General features: G+C 45.8%; 2 protein-coding genes and 1 long non-coding RNA gene across 8 annotated transcripts in view; 1 reads left to right on the top strand and 2 right to left on the bottom strand.

Moving 5' to 3' along the window:
- The window catches only part of Ift122 (intraflagellar transport 122), a 73649-nt gene extending 62224 nt beyond the window's left edge, over positions 1-11425 (bottom strand). For 3 of the 4 annotated variants that reach the window (XM_059258421.1, XM_059258422.1, XM_059258424.1), the window contains exons 1-2: positions 11209-11424; positions 1211-1277 (exon numbers count right to left, since the gene is read on the bottom strand). In XM_059258421.1, coding sequence (XP_059114404.1) covers positions 1211-1277; positions 11209-11249 — 108 coding nt within the window. In that variant the 5' untranslated portion in view covers positions 11250-11424. Of the gene's footprint in view, positions 1-1210; positions 1278-11208 lie in introns of all 4 variants that reach the window. The other variant, XM_059258423.1, reaches the window with a different exon arrangement.
- Mbd4 (methyl-CpG binding domain 4, DNA glycosylase) overlaps positions 11349-21409 on the top strand; it is an 11552-nt gene continuing 1491 nt past the window's right edge. The window contains exons 1-7 of one of the 3 annotated variants that reach the window (XM_059258429.1): positions 11349-11798; positions 14450-14671; positions 15393-16213; positions 19229-19300; positions 19380-19514; positions 20094-20243; positions 20611-20714. In XM_059258429.1, coding sequence (XP_059114412.1) covers positions 11713-11798; positions 14450-14671; positions 15393-16213; positions 19229-19300; positions 19380-19514; positions 20094-20243; positions 20611-20714 — 1590 coding nt within the window. In that variant the 5' untranslated portion in view covers positions 11349-11712. Of the gene's footprint in view, positions 11799-12203; positions 12327-14449; positions 14672-15392; positions 16214-19225; positions 19301-19379; positions 19515-20093; positions 20244-20610; positions 20715-21409 lie in introns of those variants that run through there. The other 2 variants (XM_059258428.1, XM_059258430.1) reach the window with 2 other exon arrangements.
- Positions 19250-21409, bottom strand: part of LOC131907315 (uncharacterized) — an 8731-nt gene continuing 6571 nt past the window's right edge. Inside the window, exon 3 of the long non-coding RNA XR_009378363.1 lies at positions 19250-19540. This is a non-coding gene — a long non-coding RNA (uncharacterized LOC131907315). The remainder of the gene's footprint in view (positions 19541-21409) is intronic.

Genomic DNA, 21409 nt, shown 5'->3' with positions numbered 1-21409 from the left:
AGTTTTTATTTTGAAACAGTGTTTACTAAGTTACTCAGGCTGGCTCTGAACTTCCTCTGCAGCACAGGCTGGCCTTGAACCTTCAATCCTCCTGCCTCCTCCTCCCAAGGAGCTGAGATTATTAGCCTGCACAACCAGGCCTAGGCAAATTTCACTCATTTCACATGGGCTTGGATGAATGAGCCATCAAGGCAGGCCCTCATTAACAAAGCCAGCACACGCAAAGAGCTGGTGGACAACATGGTTAACTGTCAGGGCCAACACTGCCACTAATGTCAGCACACACAGATGCATCATACTTGCTACCATGTCTGAAAGTCACAGATCTAACAAACGTGGGGTTTGCAAGTGGGAGGGAGTGTTATAAAACGCAGCTGCAATGTGCATTTAGGGTACTTTATAGTTGTGCAACATGGCTAAATATGTGGAGATGTAAAAAACAGAGCATCTGAGAAATGAGGCCAGAGCTCTCCCACACAGGCAGAACACTGGAGAAGGAAGTCCGTGAAGGGAAGTGAAAAGGATCTATGCCGTCTGCCCTGGAAAGAAGCCTGCAGAACAACTCAAGCACGGCTGTGAGACTATGAGTTCGCACACAGAACTAGGACACTGTCGTCGTCGTCGTCATCGTCGTCGGTCTGTGTATCTAGACACAGCAGAAAGGACGGCGGCTTAGCGGAAGAAGGTCTATTAGAGGTTCTGGGTCAAACAAAGGCGTCTCTCAAGATTAGTCTTATGTACTAGGATAGGTTCCAGAGGGAGCCTGTGTCCTTTGAAACTATGAACAATAGGACAGCATTCATATGGAATTATTTAGGGGCACTCGAGTCCAGAAGTCAAGGTCAACTTTCTGGCTTCTCATGGAAGGGCAGCCTTTAGCCTTGTTATTTCACTTTGGTCCAACAAAATATGAACTGACACCCACCCAGTTTCAAAGGCATTTTGATTCATTGTCTGTCACCATTTCATGGGTGTCTCAAAGGGGAAAGACAAATGACTCCAAAGGAGGCATTGTTCACGAGTTCCTATCTGATAGACAGTTTACCTACCTGTTTTAAATACACCATTTCCTTCCTTATTAAAAAGGAATGGCTAGTTTTTCCGCCCTTGCCTTTTTTATCTCAAAAAAGAGAGTCACATTTCAGAGTACTTACAAGAGGGGGGGGGAGGGAAAAAAGCACTCAGAATGGAAACTCAGACAAAATCCTACCAGCAATCTGTTTCCTGCAGCCAGAATCAGTTGTGTTCCATCAGGCTTAAATGCGAGGTCGTAGATACTAACAGGAGACAAGGCAAAAAGACAATTAGGAACCGAAACGACGAGGTCTGCTAATGGCCAGGAAAGCAAACTTTATTTCCATTATGAAACACTGTGTGTGTGCCGGGGGTGGGGTGGTAATAATAGCTAGCAATTGCATCTGGTTGCAAATTCCACTCAACAACCACACCTTGGCAGCCCATTCAATCATGATCTGCTCGGCAGTCAGCTCCGTGATGGTTTCCTCTCGTCCAGAAGCCAGAAATGATTCAAAGGGTCAACAGCTAAGAGCACAGACTCTGCCAACCATGCCATGCAAAGGCGGGACAGCTACCCAGATATTTACCAAGTACCTGTTAGGTACGGGGCACCAACAGACATGGGGAGCTTGGCAGGGTCACTCTCTACCCTCCAGGAATGTCCACTTGAATGGGAACATATGAAGCAGACACACTGGCCAGTGACTCCTGTGGCACCAACTTCAAAGAATAGACTTTTCTAAGTGATGACATGTCAGTGAAATACGGCATCTTTTTGCTCTCATACTGATATGCATATAACGGTATTTTATAACCAAGGCTCTCTTATAGTGGATGAAATAATGAGGAATACTAGGAGACTGGTGAAGGAGCCGCACAGAAACTGCACTGCAGCCGGGAGGTGGGGGGGTGGGGGTGAAGGGGGGGTGGGGGGGCGCATGCCTTTGATCCCAGCACTTGGGAGGCAGAGGCACGCGGATCTCTGTGAGTTCAAGGTCAGCCTGGTCTACAGAGCGAGGTCTATCTAGGACAGCCAGGGCTACACAGAGAAAAACCCTGTCTCCAAAAAACAAAACAAAACACAGGGCTGGGGAGGTTAAGAGCACTGGCTGCTCTTCCAGAGATCTTGAGTTTAATTCCCAGCAACCACATAGTGGCTCACAATCATCTACAATGAGATTTGGTGCCCTCTTCTGGCCTGCAGGCATACATGCAGGCAGAACACTATATATAATAAATGAATTTTTTTTTTAATGTTTTTTTGAGACAGGGTTTCTCTGTGAAGTTTTGGTGCCTATCCTGGAACTCACTCTGTAGACCAGACTGGCCTTGAACTCACAGAGATCTGCCCGCCTCTGCCTCCCAAGTGCTGGGATTAAAGGCGTGTGCCACCACCGCCCGGCTAAATAAATCTTTTTTTAAAAAAAGAAGGAAGCACGCACGCACGCACGCACCCACATGTACGCATGCTTGGGGGAAAAACACCTCTGTAGTGAACACTTTTTCCCTTATCAGTATTCCCTGACAGCAGAGAATAAAAGTGATTTCCACAGCATTCCCATGTCATTTAGAGGTGATTCACAGCACACTGCTGGGTCAAGTTCCCATGCAAACATTATGCTGTCTAAAAGAGAGAACCTTGAGCAGCTGTCGGTTTGGTACCTTTGGGGTTCCTGAAACAACTCTCCCATGGACATGAAAGGACAAACTGGACTCTGCTTACAGACAACACCATGGTTCAGGCTGGGCAGGAGCATCATACAACCAACTAGTAAAGGGCCTCTGAAGCCTGGGCTCCTAACCACCATACTGCACTGCCTCTAATCTCTTGGATTGCTGCCAAGTACATCAAATGTTTCCCTGAATGTTTTTCCAGTGGCTGACATTCACTGAGCACACTTGTTACTGTATGGAGGATACAGTTTAAATGCTCAATTGTACAAGTTCTCCCAACCCCACAACTCCAAGCCTATCTTGCAGGTAAGAAAACTACAAAGTTAAACAACTTGCTTGAAAGTAAACTGCTTTCAGTTTAGAGAAGTGAAGCCAGGATTCCAATCCCAGCAGCCCAGCCTCAGAGCCCATGCGTCAACCTTCCCTCAGGCCTTCATTATTGCTGTTAGTATATATCATGGTTGATGAAGTAATTCACAATGGCTTTCTTACCTTATCAGAAGTACCCCCAAAGAATCATCATTTACTCAAGGCATTCCATGTAGAATTTGGAAAGTAACTTATAAATAATAATTATGTAGATGGTGCAATATGTTTATATAATATATAAATATACAATATGCATTGCAGAAAGCTAGTTAACATGTCTATCAGCTCAACGACTTATCATTTAAGGTGGAGACATTAAAATCTACCCATTTAGTCATTTTGAAATATATAATATATAACTGTGGCCCTCCTGAGTCTGCCAAATTGTGCTCCTCCACTCTAGCTGAAACCCAGCGCCCTCTGGTCACCCCTCCCTTCCTCCACCCTCTTGTCCGAAGTTTCAGTATTATTTTATTTACTTCTTGTGTCTTTGGGGGGGAGGGGCATGTGGAGAGTCAGAGGACACCTTTCAGGAATCAGTTCTCACTTTCTACCTTGTTGTATTCCACCTTGTGGTGTATTTCACTGTGTGGTGTACTCCAGGCCCAGGAGCTTCAGGTGATTCTCCTGTCTCACCTCCCATCTCACCTCAGGAGCTCTGGGATTACAGATGTGTATTACCAAATTCTTTACATGGATTCCAGGGATCACACTCAGGTCATCAGGCTTGGGTAGTGAGCAATTTTTTTTTTTTTTTTTTTTTTTTGGTTTTTCGAGACAGGGTTTCTCTGTGTAGCTTTGCACCTTTCCTGGAACTCGCTTTGGAGACCAGGCTGGCCTCGAACTCACATAGATCCGCCTGGCTCTGCCTCCCGAGTGCTGGGATTAAAGGCGTGCGCCACCGCCACCCGGCAGTGAGCACTTTTATCTGTAAACCTTTTACCAGTCCTTGTTTGTGTTTTTGAGACACAGCTCTATATATCCCTGGCTGACCTGGTCCTAGCTATTTAGCTCAAGCTGGCCTCAAACTCAATGCAATCCTCCCATCTCAGACTCTGAAGTGCTGATATTATAGGCAGATATGTAAGAACGTACCTAGCTTCATACCCTCAGCCTCTGGATCCGTCCCTTCTGTTCATCTGGAGTACCCTTTCTATGTCTGTCTACTCAGATTCTACACACATGACACTATACTACACCATAGGCTACTGACTCCTGGAAGATTCCTTGAGTAAAAACTCTTTACACTTACTAACAGTTGAGACTTGTGACCGGGAAAGCTTATGTTACCCTACAGGCACATACATTAGCAAATGGAGCAGACTGGGCAGGCCCACTGAGGAAACAGAAGTATATATAGAGAAGCTGTCTTCTGTTGATAGCTGGCTGACAGAGGTTGAGCAAAGGTAAGCCTGTCTGGCTTTCCAGCTTGGCATAATGCATAGAATTAAATCCTGGCCCAAGTTCTTCATTGCCCTTCTTCACTGTTATGTGGTAACAGGCCTGGGCTTCCTTGTTTCAAACATCCTTGACGTGTCACATTCAAAGCAAGTGGCAGACTGTAAAGCAGAGGGGAACTGGGACCAGGAAAGCTGACGTATCTGAACTTCACTCTTATCTACAAAACAAGGTAGAAAGCTATCCTTCTAACACCAGGGTCATGGGCTAGCCTTCCATAAAGTGTCTAGCATCTGCATACCTTTATGTTGAGCCATTAGCTTAGAATGGGTTTGTACCTTTCATCTAGTCCTTGGCCTGTATACATCTGAGCCAGTCATGATTCCAGACCTCTTCTCCAAGGGTTAGCTGTGGTTGAATTGTTTTATTTATGTTGGTTTTGCTTGCTTGTGGGAGCAGGGTCTTCCTACTCTGGCCCAGGCTGACCTAGAACTCCTTTGTAGCTTAGGCTAACCTTGAATTTATGGTGCTCCTCCTCCTCCCAAATGCTGGAATTATAGATGTGAACCCCCTCACCTGGCATTTTGTTGTTGTTGTTGTTGAAACAGTCTCATTTAGCTCAATCTGGTCCCAAACTCACTGTGCAGTTGATGTAGCTGAGGATGATCTGAACTTTTTTTTTTAAGATTTATTTATTTATTTATTTATTTATTTATTTATTTATTTATTTATTTATTTATCTTATGTATATGAGAGCTCTATCTGCATGTACAACTTTATGCCAGAAGAGGGCATCAGACCCTACTATAGTCAGTTGTGATCTACCATTTGGTTGCTGGGACTAGAACTCAGGTCCTCTGGAAGAGCAGCCAGTGCTTTTAATCGCTGAGCCACCTCTGCAGCCCAGCCTTGAACTTCTAATCCTCCTGCCTCCACTACTCAAGTGCCAGGATTATAGGTACGCGCCACTGCTCTTGCTTCAGACCTTTTTATTACATTTATTTATCTATGTGGGGGGCACACAAATGCCATGGTGCACGTGTAGTCAGAGAACAGCCGACAGGAGTTGGTTCTCTCCTATCACATGGGTCCCAGGGATCAAATTCAGGTCATCTGACTTGGCAGCAAGCACCTTTACCCACTGAGCCCTCTCAGTGTTAAGTGTCTCATTTGAGCTAAGCCTAAACAATCCTCTCAGATGTGAAAGTTCACTTTCTGGATGTCCTACAGTGTATTTTCCTAAATTACAACATCTAATTTGTGACTATGAGTCACCTTACATGGGTGCTGGGAACTAAACTTGGGGCCACTGGAAGGAAAAGCAGCAATCACCAATCACTCTGACTGCTGAGCCATCTCTCCAGCCTGATTTGCCCCAATTTAACTCCTGCTGGACTTGGAACCTAAACAACTCAGTTTCACTCTCATGCACACAGACTTCTATATTTGACTGTTTCATAATACGCCTTCTTAATACAATCATTTGCAACTTGAGGGCAATGACCAAGCTTTACATTATATGTTAGACCCAGGGGCCTGACAAGTCTTAAATATACTGATCACAACTGGCAACCTACCAAGATGTTATGTTTAACTCCACCCCCAGGCTTGAATGATATCACATCATCACGGAATCCCAAAACTGGGAAGCACTCAGACTTTGTTATGGAATCTAGCACCCCACCCAGGCCATCTAGCCTCAGCCAGTACATTCGAGCCTTGTTGTCCACTGGCAGTCTGTGCTACCATGCCAGACTCTCTCTCAATTTGTCCTCTTTTATGAAATGGATAAACTGTCAAACCTGCATGATCAGATTTCACTGCTGAGAGATGAGAGGTGAACCCTGCCAACTGTCCTCTACATACTGAAGTTCCAAGGTGCTCTTCAAACCCACCACAAGCTACACATGCTACCCTGCTTAACGCTTTGCGCTTTCGGTTTTGTTTGTTTGTTTGTTGTGCTTAGATGAAACTCAAGGCTTCCCTCCACTTTTTTGGAGACGAGCTCTCTAATAGACTGGAAATCTCCTAGTCTTAGCTTCCTGAGTAGCAGGGATTTGCAATCTCAGATAAATTATATCACTTCATTAAATTTTTAATGTGGTGCTAAGAATGCTGGGCCTCACACACGATGGGTAATCTCTCTACCACTGAACCACATCCCCAGCTCCCTCAATCAATCTCAGAATCTTTCAATGCTCGTTAACCTGCCTAGAATAAGATGGGCCAGTCTAAAAAGGCACTATGCTTAAGATGAACCCAGAGCAGCATATTTAAGGGAGAAAGAACACTAGGACTTCAGAAAAGAAAAAAAAAAAAAGAGAGAATGTAAAGGTTGGGAGCTAGCTCAATGGATGACGTGCTTGCTGTGCGAGCAAGCAGGAGGACCTGAGTTTGGGTCCCCAATATTCCACGTAAAACCTGGGCACAACAAGTCAGCCCAGCAATGGAGATGTGGAAACAGGCAGATCTGGGGCTTGATGGCTAGCCAGGCTAGCTTAAATGGTTAACTTCAGATTCAGTGGCGAAAGCTTATCTCAGATAAATAAATAAATAAATAAATAAATAAATAAATAAATAAATAAATAAATGAATGAATGAATAAGGTTGGGGGCTGGAGAGAGAGCTCAGCATTTAAGAGCACTTGATGCTCTTGTAGAAGACAGGGCTCCCAACACCCACATGGTGGCTCACAACTGTCTGTAACTCCGGCTCCAGGAGATCTGATGCCCTCTTCTGGTCTCTGCAGGTGTCAGGCACTCAGGTGATGCACAGACTTACATGCAGGCAGAACACCCATATACATAACATAGAAAGTAAATAATAAAAAGCAAGGTGGTCAGAAATAGACGAAGATACCCAATGTCAACCTCTGACCTCCTCATGTGCACACCCAGGCAAGGGCATCTGCATGTTGCACATGTGCGCGCGCACACACACACACACACATACCACACACAGGAAGAAAGAAAAAGAGGGAGGGAGGGGAGGAGGGAGGAGGTAGAGAGAATCAGTTGAGAAGGATCTTTGGGTAGGAAAATGGAGTCTCTGGCTAAGCTCCAAAACACAATCTAAACGTTAGCAAGCCTAGAGGGAAGGAGGCCAGGGGACCACCCAGGAAAATGCACAATTTGACATGAGAGGGGTCACTCTGGGTTTGTGAGGAGCAGAGCAACAGAATCACAGTAACATGTCCTGAGTGAGTTCTGCTGCTGGACAGACAGAAGCAAAAGTGCAGAGCAGGAGTCCATGGCTGCCTGGGGGGGGGGGGGGGGGGGGAGTCAGGGGCATCTGGGATTGATGGATTCTACTACTAGGTATTAGTTTGATTCTGTTTCGTTTCATTCCATCGGCTGGTACATGTAGGCATCATCAGGCTGCTGGGCTACAGAACCTCTGCACCTATTCTAATAGATTGTTTCAAATCTGTAATAGCCAGATAAGCAGTCTTCACTGGTCATTCATTCACTTGGTTATTCATTCACGCACATACACGTCTATTCACCAAATAGTAACAGGCTCCAGAAACATTTGAAAATAAGAGATAACCATTGCTTTTACAAGGTCTCTAGACTTCTGGGATAAACAAATTAAAAAATAACTCTCACACCTAACAGACTCTAAGTACCACAGAGCAGAATGAACCAAATTCCGTGCCAGGGGTTGAGAACAGAGCAGATCGGACTGCATTTGACCAGCAAATGTTTTCTTTGGCCCACATGGTGTTTTACTTTGTTTTTTCTAATTAGGTGCCAACATTTAAAAATTAGGACATTTCACATTTAAAACGCAGATTCCTAGCTTCTGGTAAAAATAGGAAGCTCTGCACACACCAGGCCAAATTCCTCCGCAGTGGTAATTGGCAGGAGCGGAGCAGCAGCTGCCCCTTTCCTGCAGAACGGGAACTTCCCAGTTTGCCACAGTCCTTGCCGCTCCCTATTGCTCTCCGACACAGACGCCAAATGCTTGGGTGCCAGTTATGCCAGCTTGTGCTGTGGGTGCTCTTTTTAATTTATTTTTTGAGAAAGCCACTATAGGGCCTCACTATGTAGCCCTGGATGTGCTACAACTCACTCTGTAGCCCAGGCTGGCCTCAAACTCAGAGATCCATCTGCCTCTGCCTCCTGAGTGCTGGGATTAAGGCATATGCTGCCACCATCCCTGGCTGTGGGTGTTCTTATACTAGAGTGAAGAGAAAAGTAATAAAACTATGCTATTACCCTAGCACTGCTGAGGCTGAGGACCAGAAACCCAGGACCAATCTGGACTACATGAGACCCTGTCTCAAAAAAGTAAGACCAAAAGCATTTTTTTAATGTTTAAAATGTTATTACTGGGGGCATATGTACTACAGAGAGCTTCTGGAGGTCAGAGGGACAACTGGCAGGAGCTGGTTCTCCCCTTTACCACGTGAGCTCTACGGATCAATCTCAGAGCACTGGGCTTGGCAGCCAGCACCTTCAACTGCTGAGCACCCTACCGCTCACCTCCAAACAGGTTTTTATTAAAATGAAAGACACTGGCAAGGTGACACGTTTCAAGCAGGGTACAGGAGCATGTCCTGCAAGCAACAGAAATCCCTTATATTTAATAAGTACCGCCTATCCACATTACTTGCCTGATAGAAACTGAAGGGAGATGCTGAAAGAACTGCCTTTGGAATAGGGTAACCTGAGCTGGCAAGCTGGCTCCACCTTGCACACACTTATCTACACTTCAGCTTCCTTGCTGGAAATTGGAGGTAATTACAGTACCTACCTCAGAGCCGCTGTGAAGAGGCAATGAGGTAGAAGACACAAAGTTCTTAGGCAATGTCCGGTCAAGTCAGCATTAGCTGTTACTTGTGCAAGCTGCTCCAAAGCGAGTGCTGAGGGATGTCACAGATAGAAAGGCTTCGGGACAGATGGAGTGGTGTGATGACGACGAACAGACCATCTAAGAAGATTCTGTTATTTTGTCTGCCCCCCTCCAGAGCTGAGGACCGAACTCAGGCCTTGTGCTTGCTAGGCAAGCACTCTACCACTGAGCTAAACCCCCAACTCCTCTAGGAAGATTCTGAGTCAGGCCAAGAACTATTCAATAAACCATAATTTCCCAAAATGTGTTCCTGGCTGATGAATTTTGGTGACAAAATAAAGTAGACATCAACTAGCACTGAATTTTAAGATAGCAAAGTCGTTGTATTGCCATTCTCCTTTATAAAACACTTTTTACTCTCCATTATTTATTTTGGTTTTCGAGACAGGGTTTCTCTGTGTAACAACACTGGCTGTCCTGGAACTCACTCTATAAACCAGGCTGGCCTCCAACTCACGGAGATTCATCTGCCTCTGCCTCCTACGGATTAAAGGTGCGCACCACTACGCCCCGCCCTGCCCTTTTTTACTGTTTATGTGTAACAGTGTGTGTGTACATATGTGGGGTACACATGCCATGGCACTGGTGTAGAGGTCGAAGGACAGCTTTGTAGAAAGCTGGTTCTCTCCTTCCACCAGGTTGTCACTGGGCAGCAAGTGCCTTTACCCTATGAGGTATTTTCCCCATGCAATTTCTTCTGTTTTTTTGAGACTGGGTCTCACAGAGCCCAGGTTGGCCCTGAACTCACTATGCAGCTGAGAATGATCTTGAACTCCCAATCCTCCTGCTTCCTCCCCCAGAAGTGCCGGGATTACAGGCTTGGGCCCAGCTTTCTTTCTCTCCATTTTCAAACTATTTTCATTTCTCTGTGCGTAACATATGTGTACGTCAGTATATAAATGTGCATGAATATACACAGTTGTGTGTGTGATCTAAAGAGGTCCTTAGCCTGGAGCCACCCCTCCTCAGGTAAGTTGATGGCTAGCAAACCCCATCAGTCATCCTGTCTTAATTCCCCTGTAGCAGCATGACAGGCTTGCACAGGACCCCACCTGTCTTTTATGTAGGTGCTGGGATCAGAACTCTCTGGTCTTCATGCTTGTGCAGGAAGTACTTGCTCTAAACTACTAAGCCCCTTTCCAAACTTTCTAATCAGGAGAATGTCTTTTTGTGATGCTTATCCTACATGTCTCTCTGACCTTAATGGGAATGTCCCACTTGAGACACAGTAGACCAGATGGAAACACTCCCTTTTAACAGTACCTAAATGCAAGTTACTCACACTGCTACGTTTGTTCCCACTTAAACGTTTTAGTTATTGCACTTGGGACAATGATATTGATTTTTCTTATATGGAATAATTTTCTGCATAAAACCATGTCTAAATAAAAGTGAGGTAGGCTGAACATGGTGGTGCATGCCTTTAATCCCCGTACTGAGGAGGCAGAAGCAGACGGATCTCTGTGAGTTCAATGCCAGCTTGGTCAACATAGTGAGTTGCAGGCCAGCCAGAGCTTTAAAGTGAGACTTTTTCTCAAAAAAAAAAAAAAAAAAAAACTGAAGAAACTTAAAAAATGTCAGGTAACCAAAATTTGGGCACTTGGAAGATGATCAACGGTTAGGAAGCTTAGAAAACACTGTGGTGGGTGAGAGAAGTCGGGACGGGATTTTGAGAAGAGAGAAGCAACACTGGATAGTGATGATGTATAAACGCTCCAGCAGGTCGCCACCCTCGGGTGGTCCCCAAGGCCCCTCCAGGAACTCGGTTTCTCTTTCCACTGCGGAGTTGGAGGCGCAGCATCAGAGCGCTCGGCCAGGCCGCAGGCCCGTTGCCATGGCAACACGCCAGTTCCCGCCGCCTCCCGCGCCATCCCCGAGCGTCCCGCTCCTCACCACTGCTCCGCTTTGTCTCTCCACGTCAACACGGCCCTCATCGCCGATTCCCTCACGCCTCGGGCCCCTCCTCCCTGCCTCGGCAGCAACAGGCTTCTCTCCGCAAACCCCTTCGGCTACCTGCGCTACCCTTGGCAACGCACATGCGCAATGAGCCGTGCGTGAGTTCGCAGAGCTCCCAGTGCGCATGTCCAAAAGGGAGCCGGGCGCCGCTGCCGAAGCGCGGAGCGCGCAAGGACGCAGGAGGCGGAAGCGGAAGTATGACACTCGCGATTGGTCATGGAAGATGGGTGGGGCGGGGCGTCTCGTCGACGGAGGGTGTGATTGGCGGGGCCCTGGTCATGGCGGCCGCAGCTCAAGCGGCGGCGGGAAAGCAGCCGTGGGGACTGACGGGTTCGCCTGTCAGTCTTTGGATTCCGCCCAGTGGTTTGAACTGGGTTCAAGTTTCACTCCGCCTCTCGACCTGGAGCTGCGGCTGCGGCCCAGGGGACCAGAGCAGCGGGGATGGCGAGCCCAAACCTTGGGGACAGCTTAGCCCCCTCCATCACCCTCAGAGAGAGCCTAGTTGCAGACCCGCCTGGGGACCTCTGGCAAGTTGTTAACCCCTCTCGAGCCTCAGTTTCACCATCTATAGAATGGGAGCAGGGGAATCGCTCCTGTGTGGGTCTTTCTAACCAACACAAGGTGACGGACACCTGGAGCTATCATCGCCCCTGTGGGAACGACCTTGGGTGTACGCGATTCCTTGGCCGAATTGACTGGGGAGCTTGGAGGACAAGGGAGGTTTTGTGAGGCAAGCAGTTAGCCTGGGTCGGAAGGGCCTAGGAAAAAGTGAGAGCAGAAGGTACGCTCAGCACCTATGAGCACCTCAGGAACGGCCATGTGAAAAGTCGCAGAGGAAGCTACTGTTGTGTCGGGGCTAAAATGATGCACCTATTTGCATGTCTTCAAATCTTGACCGCTCAAAACAATTTTAAGGTCTGGGCATTTAACTAATTTGGTAGAGTGTTTACCTAGTATACAATAAGCCGCGGGTTCGATCGGCAGCACCGAATACCCGGGCTTGGTGGCGCAGGCCTGTGGAGGCAGGAGGATCAGAAGTTGAAGATGAGTCTCTGGTACGTGGTGAGTTCAAGGCCAGCCTGGGGTGCATAAAATCTTGTCTGAAAACCAAACAACAGCAACGAAACCTTTTTTTTTTTTTTTAATTCCTTCCTTTTTACAGATGGAGGAAGGAGATTTTGAGCTCAGAGTGCCTTTCTCTTGGAAGCTCAGCCTATAGCAAATGGCAGAGCTGGCTTTTCCACCCAGTTTATTAACCTAAGTTTGTGGTAATTCCCCCAGGTTTCAGTTACCTTGTCTCTCTCTCTAAGATCCTTCTAGCTGACAGTTAACCCCATTTAATTCCATCAGAGTGCTGTGGTTCTAACTGTGGTCATTCACTAGTTCTTACTTAGTTTCCCTATTTGTAGGAAGCAGATTGGGTTAAATGATCTCCCTAGGGACTCATTCGCTTTTGTTTTAAGATTTGCTTTATTTATGTGTGTCTTTATATGTGTACACAGGTGTTGGCGGAGACCAGGGGAGGGTGTCAGATTCGCTGGAGCTAGAGTTGCAGGCTGTTAGGAGCTGCCTCATGTGGGTGCTGGGTACTGAACTGGGGTTCTCTGGAATATTCACTCTTAACCACTGAGTCATTTCTCCAGACCCTCACCTTTTAAAATATATAGTTTAGTGATTAAAATACACTGTACTCAAGGCTGGAGAGAGAGAGATCTCAATTGTTAAGAGCACTTATGCTCTTCCATAGAGTTGGAGATCTCCCCTGGAACTGCCCTTTCCAAACCCGGCCCTCGACTCACCAAGCAGGAGCTCCTCTCCTGGAGGGTATTTAAGGCCCCCCAGCCTCATGGTCTTCCCTCCTGATTTCTTTGTTGTTGTTTTTTTTAAGATTTATTTATTATGTATACAGTGCTTAGTCTGCATGGCCAGAAGAGGGCACCAGACCTCATAGGTAGTTGTGAACCACCATGTGGTTGCTGGGAATTGAACTCAGAACCTCTGGAAGAACAGCCAAGTGCTCTTAACCTCTGAGCCATCTCTCCCGCCCCTCCCTCCTGATTTCTCCTCTTCCCCTGGGACCACCCATTAATGTTCTGCTCAGATTAAAACCTGGACTTTAATTCGGCCTGATCTGATTTATTGCATTGGTGGAGAAACCCAATATCGGGGTATGGAAACTTTTCATTTAGGACCTAGGTTTGGTTTCCAGCACCCATGGCCCAGGCTCACAGCCACCTGTAACTCAGCTCCAGGAGATCCAGCCTCCTCTGGCCTCAGGACCTGCATGAACATGGTGCACGTAAATAAAGTCCTTTAAAGGAGGGAGCGGTACACTGCACTGAAGGTTTTGTAGGGACCCCCACCCCATAATAGTATGGAGAAGTATTAGGCCACAGTTCTGTAGGCCTGGGTTCTGGTATCAGTTCTGCAAGTAATTGGATTTCATTATCACACAATTTATCAATAAGAGTAAATTTTAACCTCACAAAGTGATGAGGATCAAGATCTAAAGATTTGGAAGTTCTTACCAGAAGTCATGCGCCTTTTGGGGGGTTACACTATTTTATGAAAGTGGTAGGTTTTGTTCCTCAAAGATGCACACATATGTGAAATGTTCCTCTCACTTGTTTGCAGGTAAGAGGGTTGATCCATTTAAGCAATCCTGCTGATCTCAAGTGAATGCCAACTGTTATCACAATGTTATCACAAACCTTTATAGTAGCCCTATTGAATGATAACCAAAAAAGAAAAAAATTAGCAGGCATTTTCAACTGTTACTGTACAGAGATTCCTTTTTTTTTTTTTTTTTTTTTTTTTTTTTTTTTTTTTTGAGACATGGTTTCTCTGTGTTACAGCCCTGGCTGACCTGAAACTCACTTGGTAGTCCAGGCTGGCCTCGAACTCACAGAGATCTGCCTGCCTCTGCCTCCCAAGTGCTGGGATTAAAGGTGTGCGCCACTACTCATACTAGACTCCTAGCATTTTAAAAACCCACGTTGGAGGACAAGCAGCTGTCAGAGATGGGAAGATACTCACGGCACGAGACTAGCTTGCTGACTTTAATCTCACCTACCACGGTCCGAGTATTTTCTGTAGTCCTGTACTGCAGTGGGTTGATTGAGTAAGCAGAGGAAAAGAAATTTTGAATGAGTTCATCACTTGGGCTTTGTTTTTCCAGCAAGGAAGATGTTGCCGTTGGGCTGGGAAGAGCGGAAGACGGGAAGGAAGTGGTGCTAGGTAGTGGGTGTAGCTCCCGTCTCCGCGAGCCTGCTGCTTCTCCTCAGTGTGGTGGCACTGCAGTGGCAGAATGCCGGGGGCCCGTCACGTGTGGATGGGAAAGGGTTGTGAAGCAAAGGCTCTCTGGGAAAACTGCAGGAAGATACGACGTATACTTCATCAGGTAAGCACTCGTGGAAATGAAAAAAGACAGCCAAGTGGTTTTTGTCAGTAATGGCAAAGGTTAGTAAGAACCTTAGGTTTATGGGCTGGGGAATGGCTCAGGATCAGGCACTTGCCAAGCAAGTATGAGGACCTGAGTTCGGATCCCCAGAAGCCATCTAAAAAGCTGAGTAGGTGTGGCAGCTGCCTGTAATCCCAGCCCTCAGAGAAAACTGGCTAGCTAGAGTAGCTGGAATTGGTGAGCTCTGGGTTCAGTGAGAAACACTGTCTCAAAGTGGAGAGTGAGCAAAGATACATAATTTTAACTTCAGGCTTCCACATGTATAGGCACACATGAAAACACTCATGCACACATGCATACACTATACTCACATACATAAAAAAACTTGTTGTAAAACCATTATTGTTCCTTTGGTGTCACTGGTTAGTTTTATCAAGTGATTTGGGGACAGTCACATAAACACTGTTGATCCTCCTCTCAATGCCTAATGATATATTTGGATTTAAGCTATATTTGAATGTTGAATAAAATATATCTATGTTATCATAGAGAAATCTATTGAAAAGGGCCATTTATCACTTTTTGTTACTTTAAAATGGCAAACATCTTTGGTGACATTTAGAAACAGTTAATTAGAAATCTGAAATGTGGTTCAGTTCTTTTTAAAAGTCACTCCTATTTACTAGCCTAAGTTTCCTTTAATTTCATTTTTTCTGTTTAGCCCACAAGGACTGAAGTTCAGATCGAAGCGTTCACTTGCTAATTATCTTCTCAAAAATGGAGAGACTTTTCTTAAGCCTGAAGATTTTGACTTTACTGTACCATCTAAAGGGGACATCGGGTCAGGTTATAAAGACCAAAGCTTGGCAGCTCTGACTTCCCAGCAGCCAGAGGAAAGTGACATTTCAAACCGGAACCTCAGGACACGGAGCAAGCAGAAAACAGATGTGTTGCCTCCACCAAGAGGTAATTCAGAGTCCCCAGGCAGCAGCAGGCTGTCGAACTCTGTTCATTTGCTATTGAAAGATGAGGGCATTCGTGACGCCAACTCTGGAAAGATGAGAAAGCCCAGACGGAAGGTGGCTGCTTCGAAAGGAATTGGAAGTGAGAGAACCAAACAGAGGTGCAGGAAGAGCCTCCCCGATTCTGCTCGAAGTAACAGAGAAAGACAAGCTGTGGTTCAGAAAGCAGACGCTGAAAGGGAGCTGGTTCCACAGGAATGTCAGCTCAACAGAACCCTCTACCCGGCCGATGCCTGCGCAAACCAAGAGACCATCAGCGGGGCTGGGGAAGAAAAGCCACCGAGTCCAGGATCAGACCTTCATTCCACCCAAGTAACTTCCGGCATCACAAACAAATTACATTCAACTGAAGACGCAGGTGATGTGAAGCGTGAGCAGACTTTTTTAGAATTAGAGGAAATCAGATCGAAAGGAGACCAAGAAGGGGAGACGCATTTGCATATCGACGTTTTACAGAGTAGCTCTGAAATGCCCAGCTGCTCACAAGCCAAGAAACACTTTACTTCTGAGACGTTTCGAGGTACTTGGCACGTGAAAGTTCTGTTAACTGTGTGATGATCAGTTTACCCTCCTGGAGCTTGTATTCCTTGCCTGGATGTGGTTGAGATAGGGAGTATAGTGAAGAGCAGCCACGTGCCAGATATGTTCTCCCAGTTAATCCCAGTATCTGCCCTCTTAAGTGATTTTTGGGCACACAGTTTCATATATCCCAGGCTAGCCTGGGTCTCACTGTGTAACTGAAGACAACTTTGAAACTGTATCCTCTTGCCTGTGCCTCATGGGTGCTGGGGTTAAAGGCATGTGTCACGATGCTACTTTTTTAATGCAATGCTGGGCATGAGACCCAGAACCTAATGCATGGTAGGCAAGCATTTTAGCAACTGAGCTACATCTCCATCCCCTAACTGATCTTTGAGCTAGCTGATCATCAAGCCCTTAATTATGGCAGAGAGAGAATCGGTTGGCTACAGCCAGGATGCCCAGCAAAGGAAGACTGTGGTGTGTCATGGCTGCTACACCTCTCCTGGGCAGCAGCTGGGTGGTGGAGCTTGCCCCACTTGCCATCCTCTTTCTAGACAGCAATCTTAAGACTGTAAGGAAAGTTAAAAGGCTTCTTTGTGGAGAATGTAGGTAATAAGACCACTTTTATACAAAACTGACCAGAGTAGTCAGCATCCTCCCACCCCTCCTGTACTGCTGCTGTGCAACTCCCAATTTAATTTCATCTATATCACAGTCTTTTTATCTTCTGTTACAGCCTGATGCTTCTCCAAAAGGCCTAGGAGCTCTCAATAATTCAAAAGTATAATTGCTCAGTTCATGTATTATTTGTACTGTGCTCTTCACACAGAGTCCAGGGCTTGGCAGTTTTGCCTATACAATGCCTCAGTGAATAATAGATAAAAAAATCTGAGCAGCAGCTCTGAGTTATTCATTATGCTGTTATGGCATAATGAATAACCCCTTTAAAGGAGAATAGTAATTTTAATTTTGCTGAGACTCCTTTGGGGAAACAGCCTGCACAGATTGGTGGAACCAGGGTAACACTTGATTTCTGCTTTCAGTCCCATCCTTAATGGTGCATCTTCTCTGTGCCTGGGATTGCTGTATCTTTAACAGGAAATGGCCACATATACCGAGGGAATGGATAAGAATTCCTCAATGTATGTCCTTTGAGCTTCTTAAAGAAAGCATTGGATCATATGGATTTATTGCTGTCATAATGGGCAGGTTAAATATTAGAAGCATCCTCCCTTGACTAATATGGACGTATTCAACTCATCCTATACTAAAGTTTAGTTCTCGGTGTAAGAGAAAGTACTGTTCGGTTACTAGGTGCCCAGTGGAACAATAATTGCCTGGCTAGAAGTATCAAGTAGTAAAGGAAGCTGGGTAGTTATGAATGGGAACCCATGAAAAACCTCAACTTTCCATAAGATCAGCTTCCTTTGTTCTGTTTCATGGTTTCTTCTGGGCTTTACCTGCCCAGACTAGAATACAAAAGACACTGACATCATTATGTGGAGACTTGGATATTTGCTGCAGTGTTTAGTCAACCCCAGTATCATTTTCTGGCAACTATTTAATTGTTAAGCCTTAGTTTCTGAAAATTTAAGGAATAACCCTAACTAGTCCCATTTTTCACATCGAGACAAGAGAAGGCAGCTCGAGAGATGGCTCAGCAGTTAAGAGCACTTCCTGCTCTCCAGAGGACAGGAGTTCAGTTCCCAGCACCATATCAGGTAGCTCCTAACTCCTAACTCATAACTCCAGCTCCAAGGGATCTGATGTCCTCTACTGGCCTCCACAGGTACCCACACGCAAAGTAAAATAAAGACTATTATAAGGTAGCAGAGTATGGTATTACATGTCTATAATCCCAGCACTTGGGAGTTAGGTGTAGAAAGATCAGGAGTTCAAGGCCATCCTCAGCTACATGGCAAGTTTGAAGTGAGCCTGGACACTGTCTCAAAACAATAACAAAATAATAATTGTGAGGTAAAAATGGGAAGTGAAAAAAGATGGTTTTACAATATACAAATGTAAGTAAGATATTATTAACTGATACTCAGGGTGTGGCTAAAGGGAGTATTAAGTATGACCATTTAAAATAAATGACAGTTGTAGAAACTTGAAAGGTCATAATAACATTGGTTAAGATTTTTATTTCATATTGATGTGGGTGGCTGGGTGGGTGTGAATGCCACATATGTGTGGGTACCCACAGAGACTAAAAGAGGTTATTAGGTCCCCCAAAGCTGGAGTTACAGGCAGCCATTCAACACTGGTACTAGGAACTGAACTCTGGCCCTCTGGAGGAGGAGCAGGTGCTCTGAGCTGTTGAGCCGTCTCTCCAGCCCCTCGTTTTGTTTTTTTTGAGACAGAAGCTTGCTGCGTAGCCCAGGCTAACCTTGAGCTCATATCTCTTCCTCAGCCTCTCCTGTGTTCTGCCTTTTTGGTAAATACAACTGCAGAACCTTTCAAAGGCACATAAAATTATAGAAGGAAAGAAAAATTACCACTTCTAACAACCACTGTACCATCTTAAACCTATTCTCAGTATCTGTGTGTGTGTGTTTATAAAATTAGGATCATATGTAGAATCTTGACTTTTTTTTCATTTAGAAATAAATGTCAGTGGGAAAATATTCATGATAGAGTCTCAAAACATTTTAATGACCACATCATACAAATATATTAGGATATTCATACTGCTGTGGTTTTTCCATACTGTGAGCTGGCCGTGTAAATCACAGGACAGTAAAGGACTTGGGCTCCTGAGCTAGACTGCCTGGATTTCTAGTGTAACTCTCACACTAGCTGTGTGACCTGGGGCTTAGTTAGCTGCTTGTGCCTCAATCTCCTTATATATCAAGTGGAGATAAAAATAATGCCCAGCTGACAGGGTATTAGTAGAATTAGAGTAATGTATGTAGGCGTTTATTATGTAGCCCAAGCTAACCTCAAACTCTATACTCCTGCCTCACCCTTCCATAAAACATAGATTCTCTAAACTGTTTTCACTTTTCAGAAGACAGCATCCCACGAACTCAAGTAGAAAAAAGGAAAACAAGCCTGTATTTTTCCAGCAAGTACAACAAAGGAGGTACCCACTCTTCCCCAGGCAGTTTGGGAGGGTCCAAGTCTTTCATGAGTACAGCTCTGACACCCCTATGTTTTCGTAGCTCTTAGCCCTCCACGACGAAAAGCCTTCAAGAAATGGACTCCTCCTCGGTCACCTTTTAATCTTGTTCAAGAAACACTTTTCCATGATCCGTGGAAGCTGCTCATCGCAACCATATTTCTCAATCGGACCTCAGGTTTGTGGAGTAGTGTCATCTGTGTCCTGGTGAGGAAGGAGAGAACTAAACTGGTTAAGAGGCCCAGGTTCAAGGTCCATTTTGAGTTCGTGACGTTGGACAGCGCCTTTCCCTTCCAGCCTGCAGAGCTCTTCACCTATGGGAACTTTAGGCTGGATAATAGCTAACATCCTTTTTAATACTCATTTCCTACATCTAGATTAGCTTTGGTCATCAGTGAAGGAGCAGTTAATAGTTTCCCGCCCTCTCTCCTCCTTGGAAGCTCCTTGGAATGCATATGGTAGTTATCTACAGGCCAGTTTCGGTATAATTTGGACTAGTAACCAAGTAGATTAACAGTGTTGGTATTTGGCTCTGTAAGTTGGTACTGGTTCAGGTAATGATTTGACAGTAGTTAAACAAGCAAGGCTGGGGATATAGGTCAGTGGAGCCCTTGCCCAGCATGCACAGTACCTGAATTTTATTCCCAGAGCCACAAACAGTAATAAGAAAGCCGCTGCCTGAAGTTCCTAGATGAAAAACTACCTGGACACGAAGTCAGCCTTTCCCAAGACATGTCTGCCGTTGTTTGCTTCCCAGGCAAGATGGCCATCCCTGTGCTTTGGGAATTTCTAGAGAAGTACCCTTCAGCTGAAGTGGCCCGAACCGCTGACTGGAGGGATGTGTCAGAACTTCTTAAGCCTCTTGGTCTCTATGATCTCCGTGCAAAAACCATCATCAAGTTTTCAGGTATGTTTCCCTAGCCCCAAAGGAAGAAGCAAATTGTGCCCACTGAAGACAGCCACCCCTTAAACTTTAATGCCCTCGGATGCTCTATTAATTGAGGTCATTTAGCTCAAGCACGGAAGACATTTAAAGCAGCCTGCTTGCCCCACACCACAGACTCCTGCTGATCCAAACCATAAATCTTTGCCCAACACTGAAGTAGCCCTGTGCATAGAAGCAGGAAGTCATTTCCTCTGACTAGTTAGCAAAGCATAAGAGAGTGGTTAGGAGGAGGCAGGTGATCAGGGTGCTGCTCCAGAGGGAGGGGTCATCCTGCCCCATTACAAGTCTTCCTCGAGGCTGACCACATGTGTGGGGTATGTATCTTCAGATGAATATCTGACAAAGCAGTGGAGGTATCCGATTGAGCTTCATGGGATTGGTAAATATGGCAACGACTCCTACCGGATCTTTTGTGTCAATGAGTGGAAGCAGGTAAGCCCACCGCCAGCCATAACATACCCAGTACATTTGCCTCTAGGGCAAAATAAGTCCACCAGTATGCCTAGATGTATGAGACAGGGGCCCTGCTGTAGTCCCAACCAGATTTGCCCTCAGTTCAAGGAGCCACAGGGGCATGAGGTTATGAACTGTCGGAGGGACTCCTCGGGTGCTGCCCAAGTCCCTTTGCTGTGGCCTCTGACTGACTTGAGCAGTCTGTCACTCCTGACCCTGTTGTGGTGTTTCCCATCCATGTTCTGTCTCTAACACTGACAGGGTTTCTTCCTTAAAAGGAGCCCCTAGTGCTGGGAAGAGATGGCTTGGCTGGTAAAGCGCTTGCCCTGAGGAATGAATTCAGATCCCCGGAACTTACATAAAAGCCAGGCATGGCGGCATGCAAGTGCAGTCCCAGCACTGTGGGGGCAGAAACAGGAGGGGTCTGGAAGCTCCTGGAGAACCCTTTCTAAGCTCCTAGACCAGGTAGCCTGGCCTGTGTGGTGAAGTTCCAGGCCAGTGAGAGACCCTTTCTCAAACAAAAAGTGGAAGGTGGGCCAGGGACATGGCTTAGCGGGTAAATATATTTGCTGCATGAGCCTGGCACCTGAACTTCATTCCTGGAACCCACATAAAGGTGGAAGTAAAGAACTAACTCTAGGGCTAGAGAGATGGCTCAGAGGTTAAGAGCACTG

This window comes from Peromyscus eremicus, chromosome 3 (genome assembly GCF_949786415.1).
Source record: "Peromyscus eremicus chromosome 3, PerEre_H2_v1, whole genome shotgun sequence".
In the NCBI taxonomy this organism is placed as follows: Eukaryota; Metazoa; Chordata; class Mammalia; order Rodentia; family Cricetidae; genus Peromyscus; species Peromyscus eremicus.
This window is presented reverse-complemented; position numbering and strand designations above follow the sequence as displayed.